Here is an 18,578-nt window from a genome sequence, read left to right as displayed (position 1 = left end):
TTAATGTCCTCTTCATCAGATCTTTACACTTTCCGTTCGGCCTAAGTGTTAGGCACCGTTAATGTCTGGCCACCAAGATACCAACATCTGGAGATAATGTATACAAAGGAAAGCTCCTGGGACCCATATGGAAAAAAAAATTATTTTAAAAGATGGGAAGGGACGGGGAAAGGCAAAATTGTTCAAGGAAGTCTCCCAAGTTGGGATTTATTTAACTTCTAAGTGGAGTATTAAATGAAAGCCTCAGGGACCCATGATCTAAGCATGGTGATTCTGTTTGTGTTACTAGTCTGCCTCTCTTAAAATCTGAATGATTTACTCTATTTTTATAAAAACAAGTATGTGCTTTCCCCAAGTGTGTCACTGGGGATACTGCGAACACAAAGAGCATTGCCTGAGGACTGGAAAAAGGATAAGGGGAAAGAATGCAGCGTTCAAAGTCTTCAGCTTTGTGATTGGCTCTGGGAGCTGAGCCCGAGTCTCTTGGCTGTTGGTGCAAACAGCTCCATCACAGAGGACTTGGTAATAATCACTTTTCTTTTTACAACTTTTTCTTCTAGGTCTGTGGCTCAGTTCACCAGGAATTCCCCAACCAAGAACCTTGGGATCTCTGAGCATTGGGCCTTGTGAGTTACCCTTGTGTAAGCAGGTTTGTGTGCCCAAGGTGGATGTGCATTCACTGAGCACTGAAATCTCAGTACAGATTTCCCTACTCTGGCCCCTTCTAAACACTCTGGTGAAAAGATGGCAGACCAGCTACAGCAGGAGGATTTGAAATGAAAGTCACAAGTTTTACTTTGATATGTTTTGAGAGTACACACTAGCACTGTGTAGAAAATCTCTTGTGATTAATTAAAGCAGGGAGGAAAATAATGAAAATAACTGGAAAATTTGGTGTCTGAATATATCCTTCACTAGTTCAAAACCTAAAGTTATTATTAAACATGTATATATACCCTGCAATTGAACTGTGGCTAAAAATAACTCCTGTTAGGAATCTGGTAAAAACCTATCAGCTTGGGGCTCTTTGAGGATGGACCCCTCCATCACAACATACAATGAACTCTATCTCCTGAGTCTCAGAGGGAGGGGAAAATATTAGAATTTGAAACAGGGTTCAAGTTAATTATCAGTAAAGAGGCTTGGTCAGTGGTTGGCAACAGCTTTGAGGAAGGCCAAAGACTGTCTGCGATAAAAAAAAAAAAAAAAAAAAAAAGGATAGTCTTAGGACCTCGAGGGGACAGCCTAGAGCCAGAAGGTGAAGAGAAGGAGGAAGTACCTAAGGATGTCATAACAAGAGAGATGTGCACTCCCAGGCCCCAGAAGCCATTGCTGCTGATGCAGGGATCATACACTCACTGCTAAGCCTGCCCACTTTCTGAGTTCCAACTCAGAGAATAACATTTTCTTTCCCTTCTTCCTATCTCCTTTTTCCAAACCAAGCTGACCCAAACCCTAAACCTGCTGGCACTGACACTCTGGGCATTTTTTTTTCTCTGAAGACCCTCCACTCGCGAGCGGCTGCTCACAGACTTCCATGTGTGACTTAACCTACTCACAAAGTCTCGCCTTCCCTCTTCCTCTGCTCCTGGCAGCTGCTGAGATCCGCATCTTACCTGTCCTGCTATTTCTCTAAACCTCTGATAAAAATGATCCTGAGATTCTGAGTCCGTTTGAAAAATCTGTTCCTACATGACTAAGAAGCTGCTAAAAGGACCTGTGTTTCCCAGGGACCATGGCAAGAAGCACAGCATATACAGTTCGTGGGGTACAGACAGAAAGAACAGATGTGGAAACACAATCAGCACGTGTTGTCCTAATAAAGTGGACTCTGAGAGACCGGTAACAGGCAACGGCATAAATTAATGCTGAAGGTTTGTGGTTCAGTGTGAAATGTCACTTGATAGGGGCAGCCTCTCCACCTAAAATTCTACTGACAAGAATACCTGAAATAAAAGAGAAGACTAGCTACTTAGGCAGAAAATCCAACCAGAATAATCCTAACGGCTAGGTTAATGCTGCCCAGAATAAATGTAAAAAAATGTTTTGTTTTTTTTTTAAATCAAAGTTAGTTAACCCACAAAGGGCCAATATTCCATAAATTTTCTCCACCTTGTAAAAGTTTTATGTAAAGGAATTAAAATCTTTTAATCACCCCACCGTGTACAGCTTTTATGCAAATCTTTTTTTTTTTTTCAAATCTTTTAATCTCCTCCACCCCGCAAAGCTTTCCTTTATGCAGAGGGCTCCCTCCGATCCTGGAAGTCTGTGGTCCACAGCAGCACATCACTGTCCTCCACGGCCTTTGCACTGAGCCTTTTAAAACTAGCCAATCTCAAGGACTGGGAGGCCAGAGCCCGGGGAAAACTCACAGTCACCATCTGTATTAGAATAAAAGGGAAGTGGACTTCCTGCCCCGGTGTGCTTGCTAGCCCAGTCTGGGTCACCATGTTCTTTTTGTTTGTTTGTTTGTTTCCAAAAGAAATTGCCTTGAGGAACTACTTTTACCTTGTTCATGTGTTTCTTTGTATGACACTGAAGTAATCTATTGTTTTTGTTTTTAACATTAAGATAGGGGTAAGAATCAGAAGGAAGGATTGCCAGAAAAAATGAGGATCTATCTATCTGTATTAGCCAATCCTCAAATACTACCTATAAACCAAACAAAAAGTAAATCAACAAGAGGAGTTTTGGGAGAGAATCGCGCTCCTGTGTTGTAGCCAAGCCCTTGGAAGAGGGTCATTGTTAGTTACAGCTGTGAACGCTCCAGGAACACATGGATCTGGTCAAGTTAGGAAAGTAAAACGGTGATCCATATTTAGGACTTCTAACTCTAGATGTGAACTTACCACATCTACAGAGCAGACTTTTAAAGTGAGCCCTATCTCGTACAGTGTAAGCAAATTTGGCCTGAAGGGGGAATAATTGACATGCTCGCTGTATCTGTGGATTATGTATGATATTACAAGCATGTACATAATCAGGCATGTAATATACAGATGAATATGTAGTTCATAAAGACTTCCACGGAGCAGTAACATCATTTACTCTAGCTGGTGAGGAAACTGAAAATGAGGGAGATGAATGTCCCAGTGAATGTGGACTGATCACTAAGGGATCTATGATTGAAGCCCATGACATTTCTGCTCCGTGGTGGCTTCGTTTCTTCATCCATGAATGAAATCCATTCATAAGAACTTGTTGGAATAATCAAACAATACAGCCTCCCTTAACTACCACTCAGACAAGAGAGACCCATTATTAACCTATTTGTACTGTTTGGTTTTCATTGAAGAAAAAGTAGTATGAACTTTGGTTAAATTTAAGAAAGAATCAGATTAGGGTTCTCCAGGAACATAAATGACTCTCTATCAACCTTAGTTATATCCACCCTCAGTTTTCTTTCCGTACTGTGAGGCCTTGGAGAGCAGGGTCAACTCAGCATTGGAATCACAGAGAACATGTGAGCAACTTTTCATTGTGTGAATCAATGGAGGGCTAAATAAAACTACAAAAGCCTTGAAGACAGAAAGTTTATATAGGAAATCTGTATTTGGAGACTGGGACTCCAAGGGCCTCGCTTCTGCTCTGCGGAAATGACCTCGTTTGAGTAGTCTGGCCTCATTAGCACCTACGGCCCTGGTGCAGGTCCAATCTACATTGTTATCTTGGCGATGACGTCAAGATAGTTTCAGGCTTTGAACTCCTCAGTGAGTCGCCACTGTTGTCAGGAGGAGGGGAGTTAGTTCCCTTTGACAGCTTACCAGGCTCTAGTTCGGCTGCTCACCCTTCCAGCTGCTTCTCTGGCCACCTTCCCCGCCCCCGCGTCCCACCCAGCGTCTCCTGCCACCTGCTTTGGCACTTCTATTAATGTAAGTAAAATTCTCCTGTCTCCTTCAACCTGGAGCTTGACACTTGGTGGGAATCCAATAAACGCATCCTTTGTTTTTGATTTTTTTGAGGCAGGGTTTTTCTATGTAGCCCTGGCTGTCCTGGAACTCACTCTGTAGACCAGGCTGGCCTTAGACTCACAGAGATCCGCCTGCCTCTGCCTCCCGAGTGCTGGGATTAAAGGCGTGCACCACCTCCTGGCATGAATGCATTTTTTAATGATTTTTTGATGATTTTTCTTAGGAAAGGATATGTTAGTCATTAAAACTGAAAACCCCTATTACATGCTATTAGTCAGGTCCAGTTTTCTGTCTCACACACATTCACACACACAAACATACTCACACAGACACACACACACCCATTTTTACCAAAGGCCATCACTGCCTTCCTACCTCATGTTTCATCTGGAAGTTCTGCACAAGGTTGAGGTCGGTGAACATCCGAATGGTACACAGTGCTGTTTCCAGGTCAGACAGCTCAAAGTCACTGAAGCTGAAGTCCGTAATTCTAAGGGTTTGGGCAGATGGTACCACAGCAGCCTTGATGAAGAGAAGACAATGAAATAAAGCTGTGAACTAAGAGAGCAGTTAGTCATGACATTTTCTTCCTTTTCTGTGGGGAAACAGAATATGTTGTTTATTTTATCTTTCCTTTCAGCATTGCCATGGTTGGGGTCTGGAAAGTTCCCGAAAATGCTCTTGTGTTAAAGGCTTGTTCTCCAGCTTAGTGCTATTGGGATGTCTTAGTTTGGGTTTCTATTGCTGTGGAAAACAACATCACCAAAAGCAACTTGCGGTGGAAGAGATTTCGTCATCTTACAAAGTGTAGTCCGTCATCCAAGGAAGTCAGGGAAGGAACTCAAAGTAGGAACCTGGTGGCGAGGACGGGTGCAGAGGCCATGGAGGGGTGCTGCTTACTGGTTGGATCCTTATGGCTTGATTAGCTACTTTCTTACAGCACCCAGGACCACCAGCCCAGGGGTGGCACTGCCCACAGCCAGCTGTGCCTAGCCATGTCCATCATCAATCAAGAAAATGCACAATGGCTTGCCCACATGCCGATCTGGTTGGGGCATTTCCTCTATCTAGGCTCCCTCTTCCAAAATGGCTTGCGTCAAGCGTATATAAAACTAGCCAGCACACGGGAGGTAGCAGAATACTCCAGAGGCGGAACTCGGGGTGAAAATTAGATTACTGGAAGTATGCCCTAGAATGGGAGACTCTGGAGCCTTCTTTTCCTCTTACTGAAAGCACTACTGGATGTCAGGGGACGAACAGCTTGCTCGACCAGGCTTCTCCCATAATGCACTGTGTCAACCCCAGACCCCAAAGCAGTTGACGCGACTTGATCACGTACTACAAACTCTGAAACCATAAGCTCACATAAATATCCCCTTTTTCAGGGGATTCTCTCAGGTATGTTGTCAAGCGATAGCAAACTGCAATAGACTAGACCTCTTTTATCACAAGATCCCCCTACACCTTTTAAACCGACTCATACGGGCTTAACTAATAGGATTAGTTAAGATAGGTGAAAGAGAGAGGCTCGCCGCCATGAGACTGCACTTCAAATGGAAAGCAGCCCAGAGGACACCGATAATCTGGCCCTTTTATACCTCTGATTCATTTGACAGATGCAACTATCTGGAACTATTCCATTCCTGGAAGTCAAGCAGGAAGCAAGGTAAAGATAATGGTCCAAGCAATTTATATTTCATTCATACAAAAACCTTACGGATATGCACCCATTTCTTTAGCTACACTAACTTAGGCACAAAGAGGGCAGGTAAGGAAAGGAGCCGGGATTCCAAGACAGCACACTGCCGAGCTCAGATCTGACCTCACTGCTACTCTGTAGCGTCTATAGGGTAGACTAATGTGGATTCTCACCCAGCTTGAGCATGTCAATCACCTACAGGGTTAATAAAAGCACTTGTGTGGGAATTTCCACTTAGTCCGCTGCAGGTGGCCGTGGGAAGCTGATTTTGTTTGTATTTTGGAAGGGGTGGCTCTGATTTTTTAACTGAAATCCTTGGCTTTGACTTGATAGACATTTAATTGTAGCAAGCCCCCGGAGTGTCTTCAAAGACCTTGCTCTCTTCATCGGTCTCTCCTCCTTTGCACCATCTGCTTCAGCGAGCCCCTGCTCATTGCTAAATTCCCCTAGGGCAGACGTACAGTAGGACTTACCACCTACAGTAGGACTAAGTGCCCCATGGTGCTAGCCCCTCTCTGGGAACACTTGCCAAGGGACATCAATGACTGTAACTCACTTTCATGGTTCCTATGCTTTTCTATCTATTAGCATAAATACTTAAGAGTAACCGGGAAGGGGGGCGGGAATCAAATCTTATTCTGTTTGCTTAACTCGACACGACAATTCTCTTTTTATTTAAAGATGGGCCTCCTACAAAGCTCAGGCTAACGTGGAACCTGTGATCTTCCTCCCTTAGCTTTGCCACTATTGCCATGATAGGCATGCACCAAGGTTCTTAAAGTTCCAAAGCTTCCGTGGAGGATGAGGCCCATGGGGCCTGCCAGCCCGTGATGGGGCAGTCCTGCAAGTTCATCCAAACTCGCTGTCAAAACCACTTGACTTGTTATGCTGTCTATGTGTTAGGAAAATTAAGCAGGAACATGATCTTTCTAAAGCATCAATGAAAGAGTAACTGGCCAAGGTCAAGGCTAAGGAGCCCCGGCAGCCTCACTGCTCTCCTGTGTTCTTGCTGGAGCCAATGGCTACTTGAACTTGTAGGGCCTGCTACTCCCCCAATCCATGGGCCGTTTGCTCTATGGGCCATGCAACTGGGTATGACTATTTGTGTGAGCCTTACCAGGCTGAGAGTGGCCTGATGAAAAGAGCCTTTTGTTTACTGAGAAAAGAAATATCAAGGGTGGAAAGAGTTGCCAAAGCCTTTAAGTTTCCTAACATTCAGACGGCACTCTCCCGTCTCCCCTTCAACTTTCCTGAACGAAGGCCATCATAATACTAAAATCTCCCAGAGGCACTGAGAGCTGTATAACCCCCATACCTTCAAAGCTATTCCACCTGCTCATGGTGGCTGTCATGGTTCTCCTCACAGACACCAGACTGTTCCATTCTGGAAGACTCTTCCCCTAAGACAAAAATTCACAAGAAAATATGTACTCTATAAAGCCAGTCCCATGGACTTTACTGTGGGCTGGAACGGGGAAGACAACTGAAAATGTTTAGAAAAAGGTCTCACTGTTTACAGTGGCTTCCAGCATCAGAGATGGAGCAACTCCAGCTGAAGAGGAGGAAACAGATAGCAGCTGCTTTCTTTAAGCGAATCCACTAGACAAGAACAGATGTTTTATTCTTAAGCATTATTTTTCTTATAGCAGACACTCTCTTCCTTTTCTTCCACAGCTGCAGGGGAGGTGGCCCACAAGCCCAGGCCTCTCCCTTGTGCATGGATTCTCCGGCTCTCAGACTGACAGGAAAGCAGCTTCCTTTCTGCCTTCACTTGCTACCACACCACAGCACAAATGGACTCCATGAACTGACCCGGCAGAGACACGCACACATTTTCCATGAGAGCCTTGTAGTCAGATACGGGGTTCAGAACGTGGATTAGCCACTAACAAGGCTTGAGAAAGTCAGAGATCCCTTAAAGCCCTTCTTCTTCTTCCATCATATACAATGTCAACTTTCTCTTTGTTTTTCTCACTATTTCAGAAGATAAAATATTGTACATTTTCCATTTAATAGCAGAGGCCGAAGTGTGTGGTATTTGGGGGTAGAGCAGTCTGGTACAATTCTTGGAGCTTCTTTTAGTACAGTTTTACGTACGAGAATTTAGAAAGTGAGACGCCAGACAGGGACACAGGTAGGCTAACTGCAGATCTTCACTTCCCTTTTCCGGTGAATGTGGCACCCCAGTCACACCCCAAGCTCTGTAGCGGACCACTTGCTACAGCCTCCCCTCCCTGCCTGCCCCCCATCTCCAGGCGATCATACAGACCTTCCCCTTCAACTCTTCTTCCCTCCACTCATCTTGTCGTCCCAGCCCCCAACTCCAGCAGGACTTCCCTGGGAACCCACCAGCCAGCCCTGCCAGAGAAGCAAGTAGGCTAGCAAAGCAGGGAAGCAAGCTTCGTATTGTCTTACTCCCTCATCTTCTCTGAGTCCAGCTACCCAGTCTCATCCCCAGCTATGGGGCAGACTACCTGATGTGGCCTCTCCTCGTTCTCTCTGTCCATTCCCAGGGGGTGAAGGAGATCCTGGTGGGACATCCTGCTTTCCTCCCTCTGGTGGACCCCCTCGGCCTCCCCTTCTTAGTCCAGCCCCACTCCGGAGTGTCCGGTCCCAATACAGAGAAACATACTTTCCCCTGAAGCTCCAGTGGCCACACCTATCAAGATCCCAGAAGAACGTCTTTCAAGGCAACACACAGCCATCACAACCTCCTAAGAACCAGAGAGGGCAACAGAAATCAAGGAACAAAACGCTCACCCAACAAAGACAAAACCAGACATCAGCACCCAGAATTACAATCATCCCAAACCCAGATGCTTAGACAACAGGGTAAAAACACAGTCAGTACCAGCCAGGACAAAGTCTCCAGTAGAGTCCAGCTATCCTACCACAGCAGGCCCCGAGAACCGCAACAGTGCTAGCACAAGACAAAGACCTTAAAATAACCTTTATGAATATGATGGAGGTCCCTAAAGAGGAAATGAATAAATCCCTTAAAACACAAACAAAAACTAGAATGAAATAAATAAAACGGTTCAAGACCCAAAAGGAGAAACAAAATCAATAAAGAAAACCCAAACTGAGGAAAATCTGGAAATGAAAAAGTTAGGAATTCAAACAGGAATTTCATAGGCAAGACTCACCAACTTGCAAACACACACACACACACACACACACCAAAAAGAACATCCACCATGATCAAGTAGGCTTTATGCCAGAAATGCAGGGATGGTTCAACATACATAAGGTGACAAATGTAATTCACCATATAAACAAAGGGAAAGACAAAAACCACATGATCATCTTATAAGATACAGAAAAGGCCTTTGACAAACTCTAACATCCTTTCATGATAACAGTCTTGGAAAGCTTAGAGATACAAGGAACATACATCAATAAAATACAAGTAGTTAACAGAGATCCCATGGCCAACTTTAATGGAGAGAAATTCAAAGCAACTCTACTAAAATCAGGAACAAGACAAGGCTGTCCACTCTCTCCATATCTATTCAGTGTAGTATTTGGAGTCTTAATCAGAACAATAAGATACCTGAAGAAGATCAAGGCATACAAATTACAAAGGATGAAGTCAAAGTTTCTATATTTGCAGATGATATGATATTATACATAAGTGACCTAAAAATTCCCCTGGGAAACTCCTACAGCTGATAAATACTTTCAGCAAAGTAGTTGGATACAAAATTAACTAATGAAAACCAGCAGCCTTCCTACATACAAATGACAAATGGACTGAAAAGAAATCATGGAAACAACACCTTCCACAATAGCCTCAAATAATATAAAATATCTTGGGGTAACTCTAACCAAGCAAGTGAAAGACTTGTATGAAAAAACTTTAATCAGCCAGGCAGTGGTGGCGCACGCCTTTAATCCCAGCACTCGGGAGGCAGAGCCAGGCGGATCTCTGTGAGTTCGAGGCCAGCCTAGGCTACCAAGTGAGTCCCAGGAAAGGCACAAAGCTACACAGAGAAACCCTGTCTCGAAAAACCAAAAAACAAAAAACAAACAAACAAAAAAAAAAAACTTTAATCATATTTAAGAGAGAATGCGAAGAAGATATCAGAAGATGGAAAGATCTCCCATGCTCATGGATCAGTAGGATTAACATAGTAAAAATAGCCATCTTATTAAAACCTATCTACAGATTCACTGTAATTCCCATTAAAATTCCAACATAATTCTTCACAGAAGTTGAAAGGACAATTTTCAGCTTCATACGGAAAATTTAAAAAAAAAAAAAAAAAAAAAAACCCAGGATAGCTAATACAGTCCTGAGTAATAAAAGAACAATGGGAGATATCATTACCTCCTATTTCAAGCTATACAACAGAGCTATAGTAACAAAAACTGCATGGTATCAGCACAAAAACAGACACATTGATCAATGGAATCAAATTGAAGCCCCAAAAATAATTCCACAAACATGGACACCTGATTTTATAAAGAAGTCAGAAATACACACTTGAAAAGAGACAGTATCTACAACAAATGGTGCTGGTCAAACTGTAGATGCATGTAGATGAAGCCAAACAGATCCAGACTTACCACACTGTAAAATGCACCTCCACAAGGACTAAAGACATCAACAAAAACTAGATAAACTGAATCTGACAGAAAAGAGTGTAGGAATAGCCTTGAACTCATTGGCACAGGAAAAGACTTTTAGAACAAAACTCCATGAGCTCAAGCACAAAGATCAACAATTATTAAATGGGAACTCATGAAACTGAAAAGCTTCTGCATGGCAAAGGACATTGTCATTCAGACGGAGGCAGCCTACAAAACTGGAAAAGATTTTTAGCAATTCCATACCCAACAGAGGGCTAATATCCAAAATATGTAAAAAAAAAACTCAAGAAACTAGATATCAAGAACACAAACCAAGTAAACACAGGGGTACAGCTCTAACCAGTACATTCTCAAATTGGAATCTCAAATGACTGAAAAACACTTAAAGAAATGTTCATTGTCCTTAGTCGTCAGGGAAATGCAAATCAAAACTACTTTGAGATTTCATGTTATACCCAGAGTGGCTAAGAACAATAAAACAAATGATAGTTCATGTTGATGAGGATGTGGAGTAAGGGGAACACTCCTCCATTGCTGGTGGGAGTGCAAACTTGTATAGCCCCTATGGATATCAGTGTGGTAGTTCCCCGGGAAGATCATCATCGATCTACCTCAAGACCTAGCTATACCATTCTTGGGTATATACCTGAAGGATACTTCATCCTACCAGAGACACACATGCTCAACTATGTTCACTGCTGCAATATTCATAATAGCCAGAAATTGGAAATAACCTAGATGTTTCTCAACAGATAACTGGATAAAAAAAATGTGGTACACATTTAGACAATGGAATATTACTCAGCCATTCAAAAATGAAATCATGAAATTCACAGGTAAATGGATGAAACTAGAAAAAAAAATCATCCTGAGTGAGGTATCCCAGCCCAAGAAAGACAAAAATTGTATGTATTTGCATATGTGTGGATATTAGCTAAAAGTCAACGATAACCAAGATACATAGAATTGCAGAGGACCAGAAAAAACTTCAGCTACATAGAAGCCTGTTTGTTTTCTAATGAGAGACAGAAAGGGAGTGGATCCAGATGGGCAGGAACATGGGGAGGAACTTCAAGGAGTAGAGGGAGGAGAACCCTGATGAGAATGTATTATCCGAAAAAAAAAATGTATTTTTAAAACAAGGGGGAAAAAGAACATAGAAAGTGAGATTTCTACATAAAATTCTTCATGGAACAATACAATTTATTGCACTATAGTTTTGAAGCCAAAGATAACACACAACACATTTTAAAGAACTGTTTAACAATAAGGTATCACACATATGAATTTGCATATATACTTGGTTGAAAGGTTCATTTGAAGGTTGGGGCAATAGCTCAATCCGTGCAGCTCTTGTGGGGCGAACCAGAGAACCTGAGTTAGATTTCCAGTCCGTGAATAGCCATGTTCAATGGTGTGCACGTATAACCCCAGTGTTCTGGACAAGAGGCTCCCTGAACTTTCTGGCCAGCTAGCCCAGCAGCAGCTCCAGTCAGAGACCCTGTCCCCAAATATAAGGTGGCATGTGAATGGGGAAGATACCTGGCCTGGAATTCTGGTGTCCACATGCAGTGCACATTCATGTGTCCCTATACATAAGCATGCACTTATATGTACACACCACACCTCACATGCACACACAAAATACAACATAGGACAGATTTGAATGTCAAACTAAAGTGGTGCCACATGAGAAAATATTGAGGGAAACTATGGAGGGAAGTGTAACTCTACAGAACATAGGGTTCCTTATCTACTACCCAAATATCTAATATGGGTGATGTAGGTGGTAGCCAATAGGTCAATGGCTTTCTGACTCTAGTCTATGTGGCTGACGATATGTCTAGATATTATGCAATAGTGCAGATATGTTTCATTCCATTAACTCATTCCTGGGGTCATTCATTGATGTCTTCAAATGATTTGAAAGAAAACATTTGTCTTTCTGTCTAAAATAATCAAGGAAGTCTGCATTTTTTCAGTTGAACCCTGACAGTGGTCTATTTGGTAACAAAAGTAATTGTAGACAACAGACTCTCAAGGCTCAGAATCTGAGACTGGATAATTGATACAGATGAGTAGAGAAGCAGAAGGAACCATAATTCCATTAGAGTAGCATATACAAATCATTAAAAATACAACTTCCTGAGTCCAATGCTGAGCTACTGCAGTAGAAAAGCCAGGAGCACGCCCTCCCTTCCCATCTGTGTGTTGCAATGAGCCTTCCAAGTAATTCTGATGGATGCAAAAATGTGAGAACCACTGCATTAGGAGAGGCCATCCACATCAATGACACAGCCGTTTACATGGTCACTGTGGCCGTCTTCAGTGAAATGCCTTTTTGTGGGCCCGGTGGTAACTGCCATGCCACAGTCTAATGGGCAGAAACCACAGGTGAGCCGGCTGCTTCTCACTACTACTTCAGAAGAATGAAATACAGACGAGGCTCTAGACTTCAATTTTTTGGTTCAAACTGTGGTTAGAAAACAAGAGCATTTGCAGATTTCCTGAAAGAATCTTCTAGAAACAAAAATCCAGATGCTGAATTACAATCCATGTTGAAATCAGACATGCCACAGACATGTTGAAATCTCCCATGTCCAAGTTAGAGCACTGATTAAAACAGAGTGGGACACCAAGAAATGGAATTGAGACACTTGGGTACAGCTGCACAGGTACAACTCTCTCAGACAAGAGTACCTTTATAATTTCACAGTGCCTGATACCTCTCGGTCACAGTTATTATATTTTGTGATTTATGTATATAATACACACACACACACACACACACACACACACACAGAGAGAGAGAGAGAGAGTATATTGGGAAAACCTACTACAGTGCCTGTATAGATTAAAAGGTAAATATTCAATGAACGACTAGGGTTCTAAACTCATCAACCACATCAACAGTTTTCCATAACATGTAGATGTGTTTCCTACGAGTTTCACTTACAAACCACTATAATACAAATGTCAGTATTGCCAGTGAATCCCACCACATCAGGAACAGCAGCCCATGTGGTAGTTGTCTTATTCCCTTACAGCTCTACTACTCACTTCTTTTGAAAAAATTAAAATTACAGCCAGATTTCGGGTTCTTTTATTTGCATTATGTATACTGGATAACGCTAAACATCAGTTTCACCTGTCAGTGCATTGGCAAGTTTGACACTTTTGTGCTCAAAGACACTAGGAATCCAGGAAGAGAAAGCACTAGCCTACGTATTTCTCACTTCGTGAGCAATCACAGTGGGAAGTCACTTAGACCATTTTAGATTATATTCAACAAGTAGGGAACTCGCTACAGATTATAAACAAAAGGTTTTACATTTAATCTTGAAACATGGGGTCCATTTTCCCTCTGGAAGTCTCCTCCCTACCTGTGCATATAATTTCTAGAGGGCTTATTATACCTTTAGGACTTGTGAAACAAAGCTTGCCACATGACAGAGCCATAAAGACCTCAACACTGCTACTACTTACAATAACTACAACTCAGTGGAGGTATGTGCACCAGGGAGCTCGTCACCATGGCTCCATAGGGTAACCTCTTTTATTATGTTCTTTTATAGATGAAGAAAGGGAGACATAGAGAAGTCACATCTGCTTGAGACCATAATAACCCTTAAGAAGTCTGGATCTATCAACAGTTAAAAGCTACTTTATATATTTTTAAAATAATATTATGTTACTATAGTTCTTAATGTATGATTTCCATGAATACCATTAAGAATGTGAGCATGGAAAATAGCACACTTGGGTAAAATAAATGTAATAATCATCTAAAAGTTATTGAATTTCTTGTTTTGGGTGAACGCCTCATTAAAAGGGCTTCTATTTTGCCTGTGGGAATGTCTCTGGTCACCTCAGCAGAAACTAAAGATGTGGGCACAGAGTTACACAATCTGTTTGATTGTGTATTCTTTATACACACACACACACATATATATATATATATATATATATATATATATATATATATATATATATATATATATATATGTCACATTGATATCAGGGTATTCGGTCTGCCTTAGATCTTAAGTATCAGCTCTCATGCCCAAAATAAAAATCATGGCAACTTCATAAAAGGCTCCTTTTGCACAAGGAATATTTATTAAAATAAGTCTGAAAAGAAGGGCAGCTATTGAACTTGATCCTCCACAAGATGTCAGATTCTTCCAATTAGTGTCAATGTTTTATAAAGTCATTTTTGTTTTACTTCTCTTTGATATTTAGTCAAGAAAAATGAGGGGTTTCCATCAGTTCTCTCTCTCTCTCTTTTTTTTTTTTTTTTTTTTTTTTGGTTTTTCGAGACAGGGTTTCTCTGTGTAGCTTTGCACCTTTCCTGGAACTCGCTTTGGAGACCAGGCTGGCCTCGAACTCACAGAGATCCGCCTGCCTCTGCCTCCCAAGTGCTGGGATTAAAGGCGTGCACCGCCACTACCACCCGGCCATCAGTTCTCATTTTAAGGGAAAATGTTTTCAGGGACCAAATGAGTGTATTTGAGAGGCAGCAGCAGTGGTTTCAAAGAAAGGTCTCCTGCCTAGTGTGGGCATTCTCCTGCGGGCCCTGACCAGTACCCTCATCTCAAGGGTAGCACACAAAGGATGGCAGCGCCATTTCAGCCCCTGAAGAAGGCCATTGTCACAGCCACTGCCTACACCCTGCTGAAGGCTGCTGCCTCTCCGCCCCACTTCCAAACTCTCATAAAATGTATCTTAAAAAATGGGCATATACCCAAGGAATGCTCAATCATACCACAAAGATACATGCTCAACTATGTTCACAGCGGCACTATTCATAATAGCCAGAACCTGGAAACAACCTAGATGCCCATCAACTGAAGAATGGATTAAGAAAATGTGGTATATATCCACAATGGAGTATTACTCAGCAGAGAAAAGCAATGACAGCATGAAATTTGCAGGCAAATGGATGGAACTAGAAGATATCATCCTGAGTGAGGTAACCCAAACCCAGAAGGACAAACATGGTATGTACTCACTCATAAGTGGGTACTAGATATAAAGCAAAGAACAATCAGACTGCAACCCACAGAACCAGGGAGGATATATAGCAGGGGGGACCCTAGGATGACTGTGGCTTATAATAAGTTTTGGTTTCACTTAATTACTGGGCAAGCCTCAATGAAACATTTCACTATTAGGATAAGAATTTGTACTGTATCGAGCTGATAATTTAAATAAATAAATAAATAAATAAATAAAACTCACACAGCTTTTTATGCTGTTAGAGTTAAATAAATAAATAAATAAATAAATAAATAAATAAATAAATAAATAAATAAATAAATAAATAAATAATAAATAAATGGAAAAAATGAAACTCACACAGCTTTTTGTGCTGTTAGAGTGCATCTTTTCCCCAGACAGAGGTACATTCAAATACAGATGAGAAGAACTCTGAAGACAGTTAGGTAGGTGCATGAGGCACAGTTTGGAGCCCAGTCTTCCAGAGGGATGTGTGTAAGGCACAGAGGCAGCGGACTTGAATTTCATTTTCCTTAATTACTTTATCAATATAATGTTTCCTCCTTTCTTACATTAAATAAGTAGTTCCTTTAAACTTTAGTAAGGAAGACGAGTATTAAAAACTTGGATAATGAGCTTAACAGTTTTTAAAAATCATACAACAAAGGCATAATGATAAGATTCTGATAAGATATAAATACTTAAAAGTATAAACTTAGTGGAACTTATGAGTACACTTTAATATACACAGATCTGCTTTATGTTGCTTACCTACTCCCCCATACAAAACTTATTTTAAAGACTGTGGTGTTTCCAAACTACACATAGCCATTGTGTATGAGAAGTTCAATAACAGAATCTCCATATTTGGAAATAAGATTATGGCTGGAAACTGTCCACTTGTGAAAATCAAAGTGAGATAGGAAGAATCAAATAGATAACCTACCAAAGTCTTGCCCATGTGAAAAAGATGTAACTGTCTTAATGTTTTAAGCTTCTGTAGAAGAGGATGCCTCCATCCACAGGCCAGAGGTTGCTTTAGACTCTGACCCAATTTAAGGGAGCCAATCCCTCATGGAGGCCACAGACCACTGCAGTTCAGTAGCCCTGTATCATCTAGACCACAGGGCCAACTCTTGGTTAAACCATCTGACCAAAAGTTTTAAGTTCTAATTTGTCAGTCTTTAAAGGATTTCCCCAAAGCAAGGGGCAATGAGAATCTATACACTGGCATTGGCATGATTTGGGTCAGGTCCTGCCTCTCTCCTTCACCATGGCCACCCGCAACAGTCCAAGATGCCTGATTGAGGCTGGGCTCACATGGCATTTCTTTCTTCGAGAGGTGAATTCTGTCCTAGGAAATCCTACCTCAGTGGCTACCACAGCCCATTCTTTCTAATTTGGTTCTCAAATAAGGAGTCCCAGAGCCTTTTTAAGATGTCAAAAATTCAGTTAGCTTCTAGATACAACGTCCATGATTCTATAAAATGCAGCAAAGCTGTGACTAAATGCACCAGAACTAAGTCAGTGACAAACCAAGCAGTTTATTTATTTTAATATGTATCTATCTATTGCTTTTCTGATAGGACCAGAACACAGAAAAAGTAATCAGTCACCCAGTCAATCAAGCACACATTCATTTTCCAATCGTTTGTCTAATTGAACTTATATCCTGTATCTTTCTTTAAGAGGTTTATTAATTTTTATTTCATGTGCATAACTGTTTGCCCGTACGTATAAATGGGTATCATCTGTGTGTTTGGCACCTGAAGAGGCCAGACAAGGCCACTGGATCCCAGATGCCTAGAACTGAAATTACAGATGGTTGAAAGCTACGGCGTGGGTGCCGGGAACCAAACCCAGGTCCTTTGCAAAAGTAGCTAATGTTCTCAACTGCCAAATCATCTCCAAGCTCTATATTCCTGTATCTTAATTAACTTCTTAGAACCATGATAAGTGACAAGGGCTCTTTTATTGCTTTCCCAGTAACTGTGACTAAGGATCATCAAAAAGATGCATACAGGGCAACATGCTCAGTTGAAAGGTCCTATTCCTGTTGTGCTCAGTGTTAATCCAAGAGAAGGGCAGACTAAAAATGTGATAGAAAAAAAAAAAAACACATCAAGTTAAGCTGGGTGGGGGACGGGGGCAAAGGGGAATGAGGTTTTGGATTTCCTATCAATGCTTTTGTCATGACTAGAGAATTTTATTCCGGATATAGGCATACACATTTGGTACATACATTGCTTAGTCTCTTAAGAGTAAAATTTCAAAATAAAAGTTAAAACATTTGACAGCTTCAGAATTTATTTTACAGTTGGAATTGATATAAACAAGCAAACACATGGCAAAGACAGTGATTTGGGGAATTGCTCGGTTATGCAGACACCTGGGTAGTTGGAGCTGCAGAAGAATTTTTATTTAGTTGACATAAAACTAGAATTGAAAGCCGTTGCTGAATTTCAACCAATTTAAATAAATTACTTGACCTACAAAAGATGTAACCCTACATTTCTCAATGCAGCTGCCAGACATCTATTTTCCAAATGGAACAACAGATGGTTCCGAACAATGCGCTATGCAGAAATTTCAGCCAGAGTGTTTTTCTCTTGCTAAAATTATAGGCATAATTGAGAAAGCCAAGTTCAGACTTTTGTGAAAGACTCCACTATTTCTGAAGTGTAAAACAGTTTCACACCCCAGTGCCGTCCTTAGTGTTGTCTTTAGAAGGTGCTGCGTTTGCTCTTTGGATTTCCATCTGACACCCGACAAGGTGTAACTTTTCCTTTACTTTGACACTCACTAATGATTTGCCGGGCTTGAGAACACAAAACCATTTCCCACTCACGGTGTACATTTATTTGAAAACCAGATCGTGTTGGTGGAGTAGGCAAATGTGCCCATTAACTTGGGTGAGGCGGCTCACACCTATACTTCTAGGACACGGGAGCCTAAGGCAAGAGGAAGGTCAGGTGTTCAAGTGAGTTCCAGGCCAGGCCCGGCTACTGTGAGAGAGCCTGTCTCCTGTCTCCAAAAAAAAGTGTCAATTAAGCCCAAGGCAAATGATACTTTTAAACCCAATACCTCTGTAAACTCTGTGTGACCTTTCCGATAAAATTACCTAGTGATTCCTCTGCTGTCCTTGCTAGATGACTCATGTTCTTACTCACAATTTAACTTCGAAGGTCTTCAAGGCCTCTTTCTACTGGCCTTTTAACTCCTCGGTTCAGGGCTCTGCAACAAAGTATGAACTTATATCTCACTCCCTCTCCTGCGTGGCTGGCCATGTGAACTTGAAGTTCTTTGGCTTTTCTAGGCACCAGTGTGGTCTTCACAAGACAGCTGTAGTTTCCATGAGAACACGTTGATAAAGCATG

The 18,578-nt window shown here is 41.6% G+C and overlaps 1 protein-coding gene across 3 annotated transcripts in view; it reads right to left on the bottom strand.

The window, feature by feature from the left end:
- Nucleotides 1-18,578, bottom strand: part of Pde5a (phosphodiesterase 5A) — a 145,723-nt gene that overhangs the window by 37,731 nt on the left and 89,414 nt on the right. For all 3 annotated transcript variants that reach the window (XM_016010110.3, XM_006991870.4, XM_042279824.2), the window contains exon 12: nt 4,287-4,433. In XM_016010110.3, coding sequence (XP_015865596.1) covers nt 4,287-4,433 — 147 coding nt within the window. The remainder of the gene's footprint in view (nt 1-4,286; nt 4,434-18,578) is intronic.

Source organism: Peromyscus maniculatus, chromosome 6, assembly GCF_049852395.1.
Source record: "Peromyscus maniculatus bairdii isolate BWxNUB_F1_BW_parent chromosome 6, HU_Pman_BW_mat_3.1, whole genome shotgun sequence".
NCBI classification, from domain to species: domain Eukaryota; kingdom Metazoa; phylum Chordata; class Mammalia; order Rodentia; family Cricetidae; genus Peromyscus; species Peromyscus maniculatus.
This window is presented reverse-complemented; position numbering and strand designations above follow the sequence as displayed.